General features: G+C 39.3%; 1 protein-coding gene across 4 annotated transcripts in view; it reads left to right on the top strand.

Moving 5' to 3' along the window:
* The first annotated feature begins 53 nt into the window (after window positions 1-53).
* The window catches only part of KDM1B (lysine demethylase 1B), a 54,335-nt gene continuing 38,766 nt past the window's right edge, over window positions 54-15,622 (top strand). The window contains exons 1-8 of one of the 4 annotated variants that reach the window (XM_030881314.2): window positions 54-186; window positions 504-547; window positions 1,838-1,876; window positions 3,708-3,807; window positions 4,656-4,783; window positions 5,880-5,969; window positions 6,512-6,623; window positions 9,531-9,647. In XM_030881314.2, the coding sequence (XP_030737174.1) occupies window positions 3,721-3,807; window positions 4,656-4,783; window positions 5,880-5,969; window positions 6,512-6,623; window positions 9,531-9,647 (534 nt within the window). In that variant the 5' untranslated portion in view covers window positions 54-186; window positions 504-547; window positions 1,838-1,876; window positions 3,708-3,720. Of the gene's footprint in view, window positions 187-503; window positions 548-624; window positions 861-1,837; window positions 1,877-3,707; window positions 3,808-4,655; window positions 4,784-5,879; window positions 5,970-6,511; window positions 6,624-9,530; window positions 9,648-15,622 lie in introns of those variants that run through there. The other 3 variants (XM_030881318.2, XM_060307397.1, XM_060307398.1) reach the window with 3 other exon arrangements.

Here is a 15,622-nt window from a genome sequence, read left to right as displayed (position 1 = left end):
TCCCTCTTCCCGCCGGCTCCTCCCACCCCGGGTCACGTCGTGACAGGGGCGGAAGCAGCGGCGGCGGCGGCCGAGCGGGGGCTGCGGCTCGCTGCGCGGATCCTGCAGTCTCGTGCGCTCGGCGCGCGGCTTCGGAGAGGCGGCCGCAGCTCTGGGCGGCGCGCGAGGTCTCGCCTGCGCTCTGAGGTGGGGGGCACGCGGCTCCGGGGGCGGGCGTGAGGGCGGCGGTGGATTTCGGGTGACAGCTCTGCACAAAGCAGCTTGGCCGGGGTGCACGCTCTCCTGCCCCTGTGCAGCGCTCCTTGCCCGGGTGGGAGGCGGACCGGTGCCCTCGGGGCTATACCTCCTTCCCCGGATTGGTAGGGGGTGAGAGGTGGGGATCCCAGCCTGAGAAAGGGGGAATTCCCGGGCTGGGGTGTTGCAGCGACCGGGTTCCCCGGTTCATCGCGGTGCTGCGGGTTTCTCCTAACCCCCCCTCCCCGCAATATTTCCTTTCTGTACAGCGGTGCCTTCTCGCCGCGACTCCTTGCACGCCTCCAGAGCAAAGGTGAGCCCGGAGAGGCTGTTGCTTCGACTTCGGAGAAGAGACGAGAAAGCTTTTCAGAAAGCGTGGCTGCTGCATCTGGCACAGGGAACGTTGGGGCTCCCTCCTGGGGGCTGTCAGTGCCCTGTCACCTGGGGAGTACCTGCTGCGGGGAGTAGGCGGGGGACCTACAGTCCGGGAGTAGGAACTCCCTGGCTGTTCTTCCCAGCCAAGAGCGTGGCGCCGAGGAGCCGGCACGGCCTCGCAGGTGTTATTAGTTCGACTGCGGCGCCGCGACCACGCGTTGAGACGCGATCTGCATTGCCAGGTTGCTGGGGTAACTCCGCCTGGACCTGGGACCCCTAGGGGGCGGCCCGATTACGGTAGCTGTTAGTCAACAGCCTAGCAGCCGGCAGGTGAAAGAGGAAGGAATGGGCAGGCCCAGCTGTAATGAGTTGGGGTTGCGTGATCTGGAACCTAGCCAGCTGGAGGCCCAGCCCTCCCTCGGGAGAGCGTACGGGCGTCCATAGACCACTCCCTTTGGGGAGATCCGTCACTCCACCTGTGCACACACAACTCGAGGCTTTTACACTTTGGTTGTTTTTTTTTTTTTTTTTAACCTATTTTAGTAAAAGGAAAGAGAGTGGGAGGGACGGTTTCGTCAGGAGGTACAGGAGAAAATGACCATTAATAATTATCTTCCACGCAGAGAAAGTAGTCAACAAAGCATTCGGGCAATTGAACTGGATCCATATTTCGGAAAATTTGATTATTGTGGGTAGAATTTCAGGTGGCCCAAAGGGAAACTTTTGCTCTTTTTGTCTCTGAAGAAGTTTCTAGTATTTTGTCCAGTTTTGAGAAATTATGCTAACACCACTATAAATTTTTATTCCAACCTGGAGTTCTTTAGATTCATATTTTTATGAATTCTGTGTCTTTTAAAAAAGCTTTTTGAGTAAGCTACTTCTGAAAAAATCCTGGGAATTATTAAAGTAGAAATCTAGACATTGATATGTTCATCTATATATTTATGCCCTCCCAACCATTTTTTTCTTTCTTTTGTCACATTGAAAGAAAACCAAAGCTATGAATTTAAAATTAGGAAGAAATATGCCTATAAAGTCATATTGAACCTGAAACAAATTGATCATACTTAACGTTAGGTGAGTTTATTAATTTGAAGAACCAGGTGGGAAAGCACTTCCAGTAAACTAATTTGTTTTAATGACACTTTTGATCATATTTCTAAGACTATATTTAAAAGCACAATTAACTGTAGTCCTTCCAACTTAAATATTTTTCCTCTATTTTAAGCCCCAAGAACCCAGCAACAGTGAAAATACAGAGATTACAGTAAGTGTCAAAAAAAGGATGAAGGTACATAACTGTTAATTGTATAATTAACTGAGACAAAATTACTGCCCTAAAAATCTTCAATCATATTTTTCCCAGACAACACAGATTTCTTTATGGCTTTTATAGCTAATGTTTTCATTTCCTGTTAACCATTTCTTGAATTACGTATTTCTTCATTGCAATCAAATACATGTTTTTCAGTATACAGTTGGGTTAAAATGTTTGATGAAATTTCCAGAATCTATGCTTTCTTTTGGGAGAGCTTTCTTTTGAGAGTGCTTTCTTGCCCAGGTAACACTTTCAAATGTTGCATGAACCTGATTTTATTTATGTCCCTAAACCCCACATTAGACTCAAATATTTTTGCTGCAATACTTAAGATATACTGTATACGTGTTTACACATGCTTTATTCATGGTCCATTTTATTAATAATGTGGGATATATGTTTTACATAAAAAGATTGGTTAGATTGGACAAAATTTTGAAAATGTGATCCAGAAAGCCTCCTCTGGGTATAAGTATAGGTAGACAGTAGTACTTTTAAAATCATTAGTTCTTTATCCAACTGTATAATGAGTGCTGTGGCACTAATGGCAATTTTTTTTTAATGGTTAAAGAACTGTAATGCATTTCAAAATATGCGTAAGGTATATTTGTTCACAGCTAACATAATGGTTTTGAGAAAGTGAAGACTGAGTCAAAGAAAAACCATCCATAACATCGGTGTCAAGATTTCTCAAAGTTGTTATAGATGGCAGACTGAAAGTCTTCACACGTGATGTTAATAATCCATGAAAAAGGTGCTTATGAATGTTAGTGCAAACAATAGGATTACACTTTATAGTGAAACAATAGGACTACAGGCCCTTTAAAGCTTTTCCCCAGGATTAAGATCATATATGTGGGATTTGTATCTTAAGATAAAAACACTTTTCCACTTTCCATTTTCTTATCCATAGGTATGTCCTGTTTATTTCTCATGCTATCGTTTTGTGTAAGTGTATGTGTGTGTAGTAAATATAGAGCAGGGAAGGAGATGTGTGATAATTGTAGGATCCATACACTGCTGAGTACTTATGCTAAGCATTTTTCATTCCTTATCGAATTTAATTGAAAAATACTAATATGATAACTTAATCATTCATGGTTTTATGCATTATTTTTCTTGTAGACTTTTGGTTCTTAATGTTTCTTTAACTGTGCTGTTATTAGACTAGTTGGAGAACTCATAAAATTTGTCCAGTGGAAGATATTAGTGACTATCTAACCCAGATTCCTATATTCAGTAGTGACTAGACAGTGTGCTGAGATTTATTTGTTGGGTTTTATTGAGAAGGAATGAATGAGTGTTCTTTTTAAAGTATAATAAGAGAACAAAATTCAGGAACTAAGAAGATGCAGTGAGATAGAGAGGAATATTACAAACAAAAATGAGATATTTTTACTCATTGAATTTTATAAACAGCAGTGTCAGTTGTTTATTGGTCATTCGTGTGGTTACATTTTTATATGTAAATATACATACTACTAATGGATAACATTTACTGAGTACTTATACCAGGCCTGGTGCTTTATATTAGTTATTTTACTTAATCTTCACACCAATGCTAGGGTACACTCTGGCTGTGCCCATTTTATATATGAGGACACTGAGGTGTAGTCTTAGCGAGCTTAAGTAACTTGAAAGCAATAGCTTCACACTCAGGCCATCTGACTGCGGAACATACACTCTTACCAACTAAATTACATAATAACTTGACTCCAAAGTGTTGAAAGTATTAGCAGATGCTAATATGTAATGTTTGTTTGGTTTTTTTTTTTTTCAGATTTTCTGATACAATGGCAACCCCACGGGGGAGGACAAAGAAAAAAGCACCTTTTGACCATTCTCCAGATAGCCTTCCTTTGAGGAGCTCCGGTAGGCAGGTATCACTCATTTATTCATTCAATGCACCTGTTTTGAACAACAGGCTACTGTGATTGGGACTGAAGAATTAGAGTTGATATAATTCCAGCCCTCAAGGGGCTTGCAGTCTAGTGAAGAAATTCACCTTGGGACAATCAGTGTGATAAAGTGATAGAATGTAGGAAAAAAGTGTCTGGCAGAGGGAACTGCGGAGATAAAAGGTGCAGAGTGTGAATCAGCATGGGGTGTTCAGAGAATCACAGCTGTAGGGTTGCCTCCAGGATATGAGCTGGGGCCAGATCATGCTTCGCTTGGTGTCATTCATAGGAATTTGGACCTCAGCTTGTAGTTGGTTGGGTGCTGTTAGCAGGTTACTTGCTGCCATCTCTCTTGTAGGACCTTTTTTTTTTTTAAAGTAAAATATTGAATGATGGAATTCTTTTTCTAGAATTTGTCTAGTTTTTAAAATCTATAATACTGAGAGGATATAACTAAGTAAAGAAAAAAATCTTGATTTGAGAGTGGCTTTTATTTCTGATGGCACAGCTTTTTAAAAATTTTTTAACTTTTTTATTGAAGTATAGTTGAAACAGCTTTTTCCTGAGAGAAGCTCATACGCATTTTAGTTCTCTACTCAGAGAGCTGTTGTTAAAGTGCTAGTTCTAAATTTCTAGCAAATTAGCGAGTTATTTGCACAGTGCAGTCTCAGGGAAATGGCTGTATCATCAACCCCTCCCCCACTGCCAGGATGCTGTTGATCTTCACGTTTAGAACTTCTAACGTGGAAGTGATTTCAGTAGTAAACCTCCCACCGCCTTTACCTTTGGCCCTGCCGGTGTACTCTTAACCTCAGCTGGTTCTTTTTCAGGTGAAGAAAAAGGCCACAGAGACGGCAGACGAGGATGAAGATGGTGGGTCAGAGAAGAAGTACAGGAAATGCGAAAAAGCCGGCTGTACAGCCGCATGTCCCGTGTGCTTTGCCAGCGCTTCTGAAAGGTCTGTTTAGATGGCAGGTCTTGGCCTCACCTTCCTGCGGGTGAGAGCCTTCATCCTCAAAGATAGTCTTCCTGAAGATACATAGAGATACTTGTTATCCAACAACAGAGACATTGTCTGCCCATTTTGTATACAGCACGCCCAACTCTGCCAATCCGTGTCCTCCAGTCCCATCCACAATGGCTGTACCTCTGGTGGTAGGGGATGGCAGGGGGGACAGTTTGAGGATGGGATGGGGGTAAGAGGTGGGGGCAGAGGAGAGAGAACCTTGACCTCCCTGGAGAGACAAGTATATGCTTATTTCCCTGTGCTGCTTTTCTCCCTCATATAACATACCTTCTCCTCCAACAGATATACACAGGTCTCATTAAAGCTGTGTAGCTAACTGTACTCTTGCCATTCTTATTAGGATGACCCAAGCATAACCTTTTACTTCCAGAGAAAAATCTTCAGTTAACATTCAGTAAAACCTGGAAAACATATCCTGGGTTTTTTTGTTGTTGTTGTTTTTGGTTTTTTGTTTTGTTTTTTTAATCACAAAGAGGTGGTGGTGTTACTGTTCATAGTGGCATTATATTTCCTTCTTTGACTACATGATTAGCTGTGTGGTAGGTTGTATTTACTAGATTGCATGCTGGATGGTCCCATTCCAGCTGGCCAGATTCGTTCACTGTTTAGTATCAGGCCAGATGTTATTACTAAAGACCGCACTTTGCTCCTTCACTCACATGCAGCAAGGCCACTGGCATCCCTTCTTTCATGTCTAAAACCCTATCATCACTCCATGGAGTCTTGATAACACTGCTAAGTCCCAGGCCCTTCTGATGGGTACCACTGATCTAAGTCCCTGTGTCCTCACCATGCACTGTTATGTATCAGTTGGCCTTTCCATTTCCCTTGTTGTAATCTGGTTGTTAGGATTCCCCTGTTATAATTCTGGTTGTTGTAATTCTGTCTGTTGGAGGTAAGGCAAAAGGGCTCCTAGGAGGTGCTTGATTAATTTTTTTTTTAAACGATTTGATAAATGTTAAAAAAAAAATAAAACAAGAAGAAATGTTTATTCATTACCAAAGCTACCCGTTTTTGCTGTTTTCAGATGTGCCAAAAATGGCTACACATCCCGGTGGTATCACCTCTCCTGTGGGGAGCATTTCTGTAATGAATGCTTTGACCATTACTATAGAAGGTTTGTTCTGATAATTGTTTGAGGTTTCCGTGGTGGAAGGGATGGTGGCTTGGGTGGTGGAGGGGGTCAGATGGTTATGACTGAGCCCCCAGGCTTACTGAATTATTCCACTGTTTCAGCCACACCTGTGCTGACTACCGGTGGGCCAGGACTTTGATGCTGTAGTTTGCATGTGTGTACACTTATGTGTGTGCACACTCAGCGCTCAAAAAGCATCTGCTGTGAGACAGTTATTCTCCTTAGTTTGCAAATTCTGAAAAATCTAGGAGCTGCTTCTTCTGTGCCAATGCATGGGGGCAGAATGCAAAGATTAGGGGGAGGATGCTGACAACTAGAGGGTGCTGGACAGACAGGTAACCATCCCTTCTTGATAGTTTTAAGTACTAAAACTGATAGGAATGCCACCTGTTTTATGGGTGCCATGATAACTACCCCCCTCCTTAAAATATGGCTGGTTAAGTCCTTTATGTAAGATTTCTGCCACCTGTTTTGAAAACCTGAATAACTTATAGCTTGATATATTTATTTTTATTCTTTTTCAGCCATAAGGATGGATATGACAAATATACTACATGGAAAAAAATATGGACTAGCAATGGAAAAACTGAACCTAGCCCCAAGGCTTTCATGGCAGACCAGCAGCTTCCCTACTGGGTAAAGAAGATAACAACGCTTTACTGTTCTGTAAAGGATTTGTAGAGCTAAATGCAAGAGGAATGGATGAAAATACCAATTTTTAGGAAAGTTTTCTTTTATTACATTTATTCTTTCTGTAACTGTTAAAGCAAATCACATTTTTGATTTTTGTACAGAAATCACATAATTCAACCTATGGTGTAAAGAAGAAACTAAAGACTCATTACCAACTGGTGATAGTCAGTGTTTGGTCCATATCTCTCTCATCTTTTTTTCTATTCATGTTTTTCTGTGTATGTTTAAACACAATTTTATGCTTTATATACAAATCCTAATTAGGTTTAAAATCATACTTTGCATGTAAGTTTTTGCTAACTGAGTTTTTTTATTAATTTAACTTTATATCATTTTTCTATCTAGCTGTTCTTTGAAAACATATTTTAGCAATTGCATATATAATATAAATATAACATCATTTAATAAATGATTTGCTAATTTATTTAACATTACAGGTAATTTGAGCTTCTCTCTGCATACTTAAAAAATTTTTAATTGAAGTGAAATTCACATAACTTTAAATTTTATTTTATTTATTTATTTATTTTTGGCTGCATTGGGTCTTCATTGCTGCAAGTGGGCTTTCTCTAGTTGCGGCGAGGGGGGGCTACTCTTCATTGCAGTGCACGTGCTTCTCGCTGTGGTGGCTTCTCTTGTTGTGGAGCACGGGCTCTAGAGCACAGGCTCAGTAGTTGTGGCACTTGGGCTCAGTAGTTGTGGCACACAGGCTTAGTTGCTCCGTGGCATGTGGGATCTTCCTGGACCAGGGCTCGAACCCGTGTCCTCCGCTTTGGCAGGCAGATTCTTAACCACTGAGCCACCAGGGAAGTCCCCACATAACTTTCAATTCACAAAAAATTCACATAAAATTAACCATTTTAAAGTGTACACCTCAATGGCATTTAGTACATTCACAATGTTGTGCAACCACCACCTCTGTCTAATTCCAAAACATTTTCAACATCCACAAAGGACACCTGTGCCCATTCAGCAGTCACCTCCCATTCCTCCCTGCCTCCAGCCCCTGGCAACCACTAATCTGCTTTCTGTCTTTATGGATTTACCATTTTAGATATTTTATATTAAGGAATCATGCAGTGTGTGACCTTTCATATTTGACTTCTTTCACTTAACGTAGTGCACTTGAGAATCATCCTTGTGGTAGCGTGTATTAGGACCTCATTCCTTTTCATGGGGGAATAATATTCCACTCTATGGATTTGCCACATTTTACTTATCCCTTCATCTGTTGATGGACATTTGGGTCATCTCTACCTTTTAGTTACTGCAAACAGTGCTGCTGTGAATATTTGTATACAAATATTTTTGAACATCTGTTTTCAGTTCTTCTGGGTACATTCCTAGGAATGAAATTGCTGGATCATAGTAAATCTATGTTTAACTTTTCGAGGAACTGATAACCCTTTTCCATAGCTAACTGCTGCACCCTCTCTCATTCCCACCAGCAATGTATGAGAGTTCAGATTTCTCCACATCCTCACCAACTCATGTTTACCATTTTTTTAAATTATAGCTGTCTTGAGGCTTCCCTGGTGGCGCAGTGGTTGAGAGTCCGCCTGCCGATGCAGGGGACACGGGTTCGTGCCCCGGTCCGGGAAGATCCCACATGCCGCGGAGCGGCTGGGCCCATGAGCCATGGCCGCTGAGCCTGCGTGTCCGGAGCCTGTGCTCCGTGACGGGAGAGGCCACAACAGTGAGAGGCCCGCATACTGCAAAAATAAATAAATAAATAAATAATAAAAATTATAGCTGTGTTAGTGGGCATGAAGTGGTATCTCCTGGTTTTAATTTGCATTTCCCTAATGACTAATGCATCTTTTCTGTGCTTGCTGGCATTTGTATATCTTCTTTGGAGAAATGTCTATTCAAGTCTTTTGCCCATTTTTAAATTGGGTTGTTTGTCTTTTTGTGGTCGAATGGTGAGTGTTCTTTATCTATTCTAGATACTGGGCCCTGATCAGATAAGTGATTTGCAAATATTTTCTCCTATTCTTTAGGTTGTCTTTTCACTTCTTGATAGTGTCCTTTAGTGCACAGAAGTTTTAAATTTTGATGAAGTTCAGTTTATCCATTTTTTCTTTTGATGCTTGTGCTTCTGGTGTCCTATCTAAGAATCCACGCCAAATCTGAGGTCATGAAGACTGACTCATATTTTCTTCTAAGAAGTTGATCATTTTAGCTCTTTACATTAAGGTGTTTGATCCATTTTAAGTTTTGTATGTGTATTAAGTAGGGGCCCAACTTCATTCTTCTGCAGATGGATATCTGCATGCTTTTTTATTTTGGAAAAATTTTAAATTTATAGAAAATTTGCAAGGGTAGTACAGAGTTCCTGTATATCCTTCACCCAGTTTCTCCTACTGTTATCATCTAACACACCAGGATTATATTTTGAACTAAGAACTTAACATTGGTACAGTACTAATAAGTATGTTACAGACTTATTTGGATTTCTTCAGTGTTTTCATTAGTGTCTTTTTACTGTTCCAGGATGCAATCCAGGATACCACATTGCTTTTAGTGTGAGACTTTTTGACTACCTGCAACTAAATTTAACTCTGTTTCCTTAGGTTAGAGCTAGAAAGCCATTCTGACAACAGTACTAAGATCCCCTTTGCACTTCTGGGGGCCTGAGCTAGTATTGAATCAGAAATTAGACTGATGGGGTAAAAGTGGATTTTATGGGTGGCGATGGCGCAAGGGGAAGAAAAGGTATTTACTTGGAAGTGCTGAATGGTTGTTGACCAAATCATGTGAAGAAGATGGCAAAGTGAGAGGTGGAAGATAGAAATGCTATAGCTCGCGAGGTGCCAACCCGTTGATCTTGACTTCTTACTTTCCATCTAGGTTCAATGTACAAAACCTGAGTGTAGGAAATGGAGGCAACTTACCAAGGAAATCCAGCTGACTCCACAGATAGCAAGGACGTACCGATGTGGTATGAAACCAAATACTGCTGTTAAGGTATGATCTCTGTTGGTTTTCCTTCTGAATTAATTGATGTGTTAGTTTAGTTGTCAGTAAATAATAATGGTGTATATTTTTCAATAACTCTGTTGATCATTGTATCAGGATTATATTGTCCTACGTATAACAGAATCTCAACTACAATGGCTTAACCAATTAATAAGGCTTTTATTTTTCTCTCACTATAAGCAGTTTAGAAACAGGCAGTCCAGAGTTGGTGTAGGTATCCAAGGAAGTCTCCTTTTAGTTTCCAGTTCTGTCACAAGATCATTACTGCACTGTCAGCCATCATTCCAACTTCAAAGCAGAAAAGATGGGAAAGGCTGGGGTATTCCAAGCCAAGTCTCTCCCTCTTTTATTGGGAAACCAGGAGCTTTCCTGGAAGTTCCAGCAGTAGATTTCTATTTATAGCTCATTGGCCAGAATAGTATCATGCAGCTACTCTGAACAGCAGTAGGGACCAAGGAAGAAAATATTTTATAACTGTTGCGTGTTTTATATTTTATAAAATATTTTATAACTGGAAGAAAATATTTTATAACAGAATCAAAATTAGGATCTTGTTAGTAAGGCGAAAAAGATATATATGTGTGGACTGTTAGCAGTCTTCCATAGTTGGTATAGTGTGCCTGTTTTGGGATTTGATAATTACTTGCGTTTAAAAATGTGTTAATTGCTTAAATGTGTTAAAGCACTCATCTACAAAATGTCTCTAGTTCCATCAGTACATTAAAGAATATTAGGAATCATTGTAATCTCAGAAGCAAGAGGCTTTCTTTTTTGAAAATTTTGATTTAATTCACATAGCATAAAATTCACCCTTTTAAAGTATGTAATTCAGTGGTTTGCTGTATATTCACAAAGATATGCGGTTATCATGAGCAAAATATTTTCTTTTTAAAGAAATGATGAAAAGCTCTATAAAGTTTATGATCAAGTTTTTAAAAGCCTGGGATTTAAGATACAAATATTATTAAAGTGACTCATAATTATTGTAAATATATTTGGAAGATTTTGCAAAGTGAAATGGTGAGAAAAAGGGTATGAACATTTAGGAGTTCTGTGTTTTATTGTTTTAAATTTTACACAGTTATTACATGAATATAATCTCGGGTTTAAAAAAAGTAAATTGAATATATGTATGTATATGTAAATATATACACACACATATAATTTACAAATAAAAAATGAAAGTGCCCCTTAACCATCTCTTCCTTCCCACCCTAATAGATAACCATTCGTAACGACTCATTTATCCTGCTAGAACTTTTTTTGTGCTTTGATTATGTATTTATGGTAGGCACTTTTTTTTGGCCGCGCCACGTGGCAGGTGGGATCTTAGTTCCCCCACCAGGAATCGAACCCGTGCCCCCTGCATTGGAGGCACGGAGCCCTAACCACTGGACCGCCAGGGTAGGCACATTTTTTTAAGGCACTTGATACAAATATCTAAAACTTTTTAAAGGTTTAAAGAACTATAGCTCAGAGTGATCATTTTATCAAAACCTTACCTACACTGAGTGGTGATATTTTTAATAAATGTAAAATTATGTCTTGTTTTTAAAATTGCGGTATAATTACATATTGTAATTACATGCACAGATCTTAATTGAATTTCATTGAGTTTTGGATAATGTCCACACTATGTAGCCAGTACCCCAGTCAAGATACACGATGTTTCTACCACCCTAAAAAATTCCAGTCATTTCCTTCCCTCCCTCCAGAGGCAAACACTATTTAGACTGCCATACCCTAAACAGAGTTTTGCCTGCTCTTGAACTTTGTAAAATGGAATCAGTCAGTATATACTTTTTAGCGTTTGGTTTCTTTCACCGAGTAAAACAGCTTTTGAGATTCATCCATGTTCTTGCATGGATCAGTAGTTTTTTCCTTTTTATTGCTGAGCAGTGTTCCATTGTATGGATGTATCACAATTTGTTTATTCTCCTGTTGAAAGGCATTTGTGTTGTTTAAAATTTTTTGCTGTTATGAATAAATCTGTATGAACATTCTGTGCAAGTGTTTTTGTGGACTTACGTTTTCATTTCTGAAGGGTAAATACATAGGAAATTGCTGAGTCATATATGGTAAATTTATGTGTAAGGAACTACCAAATGGTTTTGCACAGTTGTTGTACCAAGACTACAACATTCGGAGGTGGTACTTTTTTTTTTTTTTTAATGTCAGCCATTCTAATGGGTATGTATTGTTTTATCATTGTGGTTTTAAAATGCAATTCCCTGATGACTAGTGATGTGGAACATCTTTTCATGTGCTTGTTGGCCATTCATAGTTCCTCTTTGGAGAAATATTTGTCCAAGTCTCCTAAAAATTGGGTTTCTCTTGTCTTGTAGGAGTTCTTTATGTAATCTGGAAATGAGATATGTTATCTTGAATATTTTTCCCTGTCTTTGCCTTGCCTTTTCGTTTTCTTAATAGACCCTTTGATGAGCAATTTTTAAATTTTGAAGCCTAATGTATCCATTTTTTTTTTTATGCTTAGAACTTTTTGTATTTTTTCTGCAAAATCATTGCAACTCTCAACTTGCACGGACAGCCTCCTATGTTTTCTTTGAGGAGGTTTATTATTTTAGCCTTTATATTTAGGACACTAGTCTATCTCAAGTTAATTTTTGGTTTTGATGTAAGATATGGGTCAAGATTCAAATTTTTTTCATATAAGTATCTAGTTGTCCAAAAGACAATTTTTTTCCCATTGAATTATTTTGGCAACATTATAAAAAAGTCAGCTGGCCATACCTGTAGCCAATTTCTGGACACTATTCCATTGATCTCTTTGTTTATCCTTAACCCAGTACCCTGCTGTCTTGATTATTGTATCTTTATAGTAACTCAGGTAGTATAAATTCCTCCAACTTTTTTTTTCCCAAGATTGTTTAGGCTATTTTAGGTCCTTACATTTCTATAAAAATTTTGTTTTCAACTTGTCAGTATTTACAAAAACTTTTAGAATTTTGATTGGAATGGATTGAAGCTATAAATTATTTGAAGGAGAATTGACATCTTTACATTTTTTTGTCTTCTAATCCAGGGGTCAGCAAACTATGGCCCATGGGTCAAATCTGGCCCCCTCCACCTGTTTTTGTAAATAAAGTTTTATTGGAACACAGCCATACTCATTCATCATGTATTGTGTATGACTGCTTTCATACTACAATGGCAGAGTAGTTGCAACAGAGACCATGTGATCCGCAGAAACTAAAATATCTGCCATCTGGCCTTTTATTTATTTATTTATTTTTTGCGTTACTCGGGCCTCTCACTGTTGTGTCCTCTCCCGTTGCGGGGCAACAGGCTCCGGACGCGCAGGCTCAGCGGCCATAGCTCACGGGCGCAGCCGCTCCGCGGCATGTGGGATCTTCCTGGACCGGGGCACGAACCCGTGTCCCCTGCATCGGCAGGCGGATTCTCAACCACTGTGCCACCAGGGAAGCCCCCATCTGGCCTTTTAAAGAAAAGGTTTCCCCAAATGTATGGGCACAAAGTGGGGAGCAAGGGGACAGTGGTGGTGGTAGGATGAGTTGGGAGATTGGGGTTGACATATATACACTAATATGTATAAAATAGGTAACTAATAAGAACCTGCTGTATAAAAAAAATAAAATAAAATTCAAAAAAATAAATAAATAAAAGGTTTCCCGACCCCTGTTCTGACCTATGGGTGTGGTCTGTCTCTCCATCTTTTCAGGGTCTTTAATTTCTCCCAACAGTGTTTTCTAGTTTTCACCGAGAATGTATTCTGTTAAATTTATTTCTAGATACTTATTTTTTCTGTGATTGTAAGTAGAATTTATTTTTAACTTTTCAAATTGTTTGTTGCAGTTATATAGAAATACAGTTTAATTTTGCATATTGACTTTATACCCAGAGACTTTGTTGACTTCATTTTAAATTCCATTTATATTTTTGTAGATTTTTTTGTTGGGAGGAATTCTACAGTATCAACTGTGAATAAAGACTGTTTTGCTTTTTTAAAAAACTATCCTTTTGCTCATTTTTTTCCCTTACCTTATTGCATTGGTCAGGACCACCAGTACAGAGCTGAATAGAAGTGGAAGAGCAGACTTCCTTGCCTTGTTCCTGACCTTAGGAGTGATGTGTTCAGTGTTTTATCATCATGTGTAATGTTGGCTGTGGCTTTTCACAAATGCCCTTTATCAGATTGAGGAAGTTCCTTTGTATTCCTAGTTTGCTGAGAACTTTTTATTATGAAAGGATGTTAGATTTTTTCAAATACTTTTTCTGTATCTTTTATGATGATCATACAGTTTTTCTCCTTTAATCTGTTAATGTGGTGAATTACACTGATTCTTGAATGTTGAAGCAACCTTGCATTCCTGGGGGAAAAAAATTCCACTTGTTCTCAATGTATTATCCTTTCATTGTGTTGGATTCAGTTTCCTAATATTTTGTTAAGGATTTTGTATCTGTGTTCATGAGGTTTAGTCTCTGTCATTTTCTTTTCTTGTAATGTTCTTGTCAGGTTCTTCTGTCAGAGTTACACTGGCTTCATAAAATGAAATGAGAAGTATATCTTCCTTCTCTATTACTGAAAAGTTTGTGGATGGTTAATATTATTTCTTATTTTGTGTTTGGTACAATTCACTAGTGAAGCCATTTGGACCAATTTCTTTGTGAGAAGTTTTGAAATTACAAATTCAGTTTCTATAACAGATACATAGCTACTTAGGTGGTTTATTCTATCCATTTTAGAACATGGTGTTTTTCAAGAAATTTGTCTGTTTCATCTACATTGTCAAGTTTGTTAGCTTAAAGCTGTTTGCAGTGTTCTCTTAATTCTCCTTTTAATGCCACTGGTATTTATGGTGGAATCCTTTTATTGTTGATATTGGTGATTTGGGAGTGAAGAGTGGAAAGCATTGATCTTTCAGGGTCAGGGGTCAGGGTCCCGGAATTAACAAATCCTGTTCTAAAACCTTTCAGTTTAGCCCTAAATTGATTCTTGAGCTCAGCCTCCAGAGTAGAAGACCTCTCTGAGGGATAGAAGAGAAAAAAATGGGAGGGGGCTTACCCCGAGGGAATGGGTAATTGATTTTCCAGACTGAGTGGGTACACCAAAGGAAACTGGGGTTTGAGTGATGAAGGGACCGTGAGCTTGTGTGGTGAAGGGGAGCATGTCCAGCTGGCGGGAACAATATGGTTGCACTGAACTTAACCAGCACCTGTGCTCCAGATTACTTCTCAAGGGAAAAGTAGACTCAGTGGCATGTTATTGTAACGTTTGAAGAAGAGTTCAGCCAAGGAGCAGTCAAAAATAGCAGACTGTTTTAATAGATGCTAGCCTTTGGGTCATTTTCACTCAACCTATTTCTGTGAAGTTTCTGAACAGTTCCAAATATATATATATATATATATATATAGGAATATTTGCATACTAATGTTACCTTACTAAATATTAGGTGTGATTTTTATATTAAAAGTTCACATTCAAATCATTTTGTACTGTGCTTTGGTTTAACCACTGTTTAGAGTTATCCATAATCTCTCCTCTTTTTCACTTGCAGATAATTGAATCTAACTTTGACTTCATCTCTACTAATTGTTCAGATTATCCATGTTGCTTTTTTTGATTACTTGATTTTTCTTCAGGTGTGTCATTTACAATTTCTTCAGTTTACGTTTTTTTTTTTTTTTTTTTGTGGTACACGGGCCTCTCCCTGTTGTGGCCTCTCCCATTGCGGAGCACAGGCTCCAGACGCGCAGGCTCAGCGGCCATGGCTCACGGGCCCAGCCACTCCGCGGTATGTGGGATCCTCCCGGCCTGGACCGGGGCACGAACCCACATCCCCTGCATCGGCAGGCGGACTCTCAACCACTGCGCCACCAGGGAAGCCCCTGTGTAGTTTTTGAAAAGTCTGTTTTCTTTAGAATGAGTTTGTTTTCAGACAAATGATATTTGTTTATCATTGAAAAATTCAAGCAATATAGAA

This window comes from Globicephala melas, chromosome 11 (genome assembly GCF_963455315.2).
Source record: "Globicephala melas chromosome 11, mGloMel1.2, whole genome shotgun sequence".
In the NCBI taxonomy this organism is placed as follows: domain Eukaryota; kingdom Metazoa; phylum Chordata; class Mammalia; order Artiodactyla; family Delphinidae; genus Globicephala; species Globicephala melas.
This window is presented reverse-complemented; position numbering and strand designations above follow the sequence as displayed.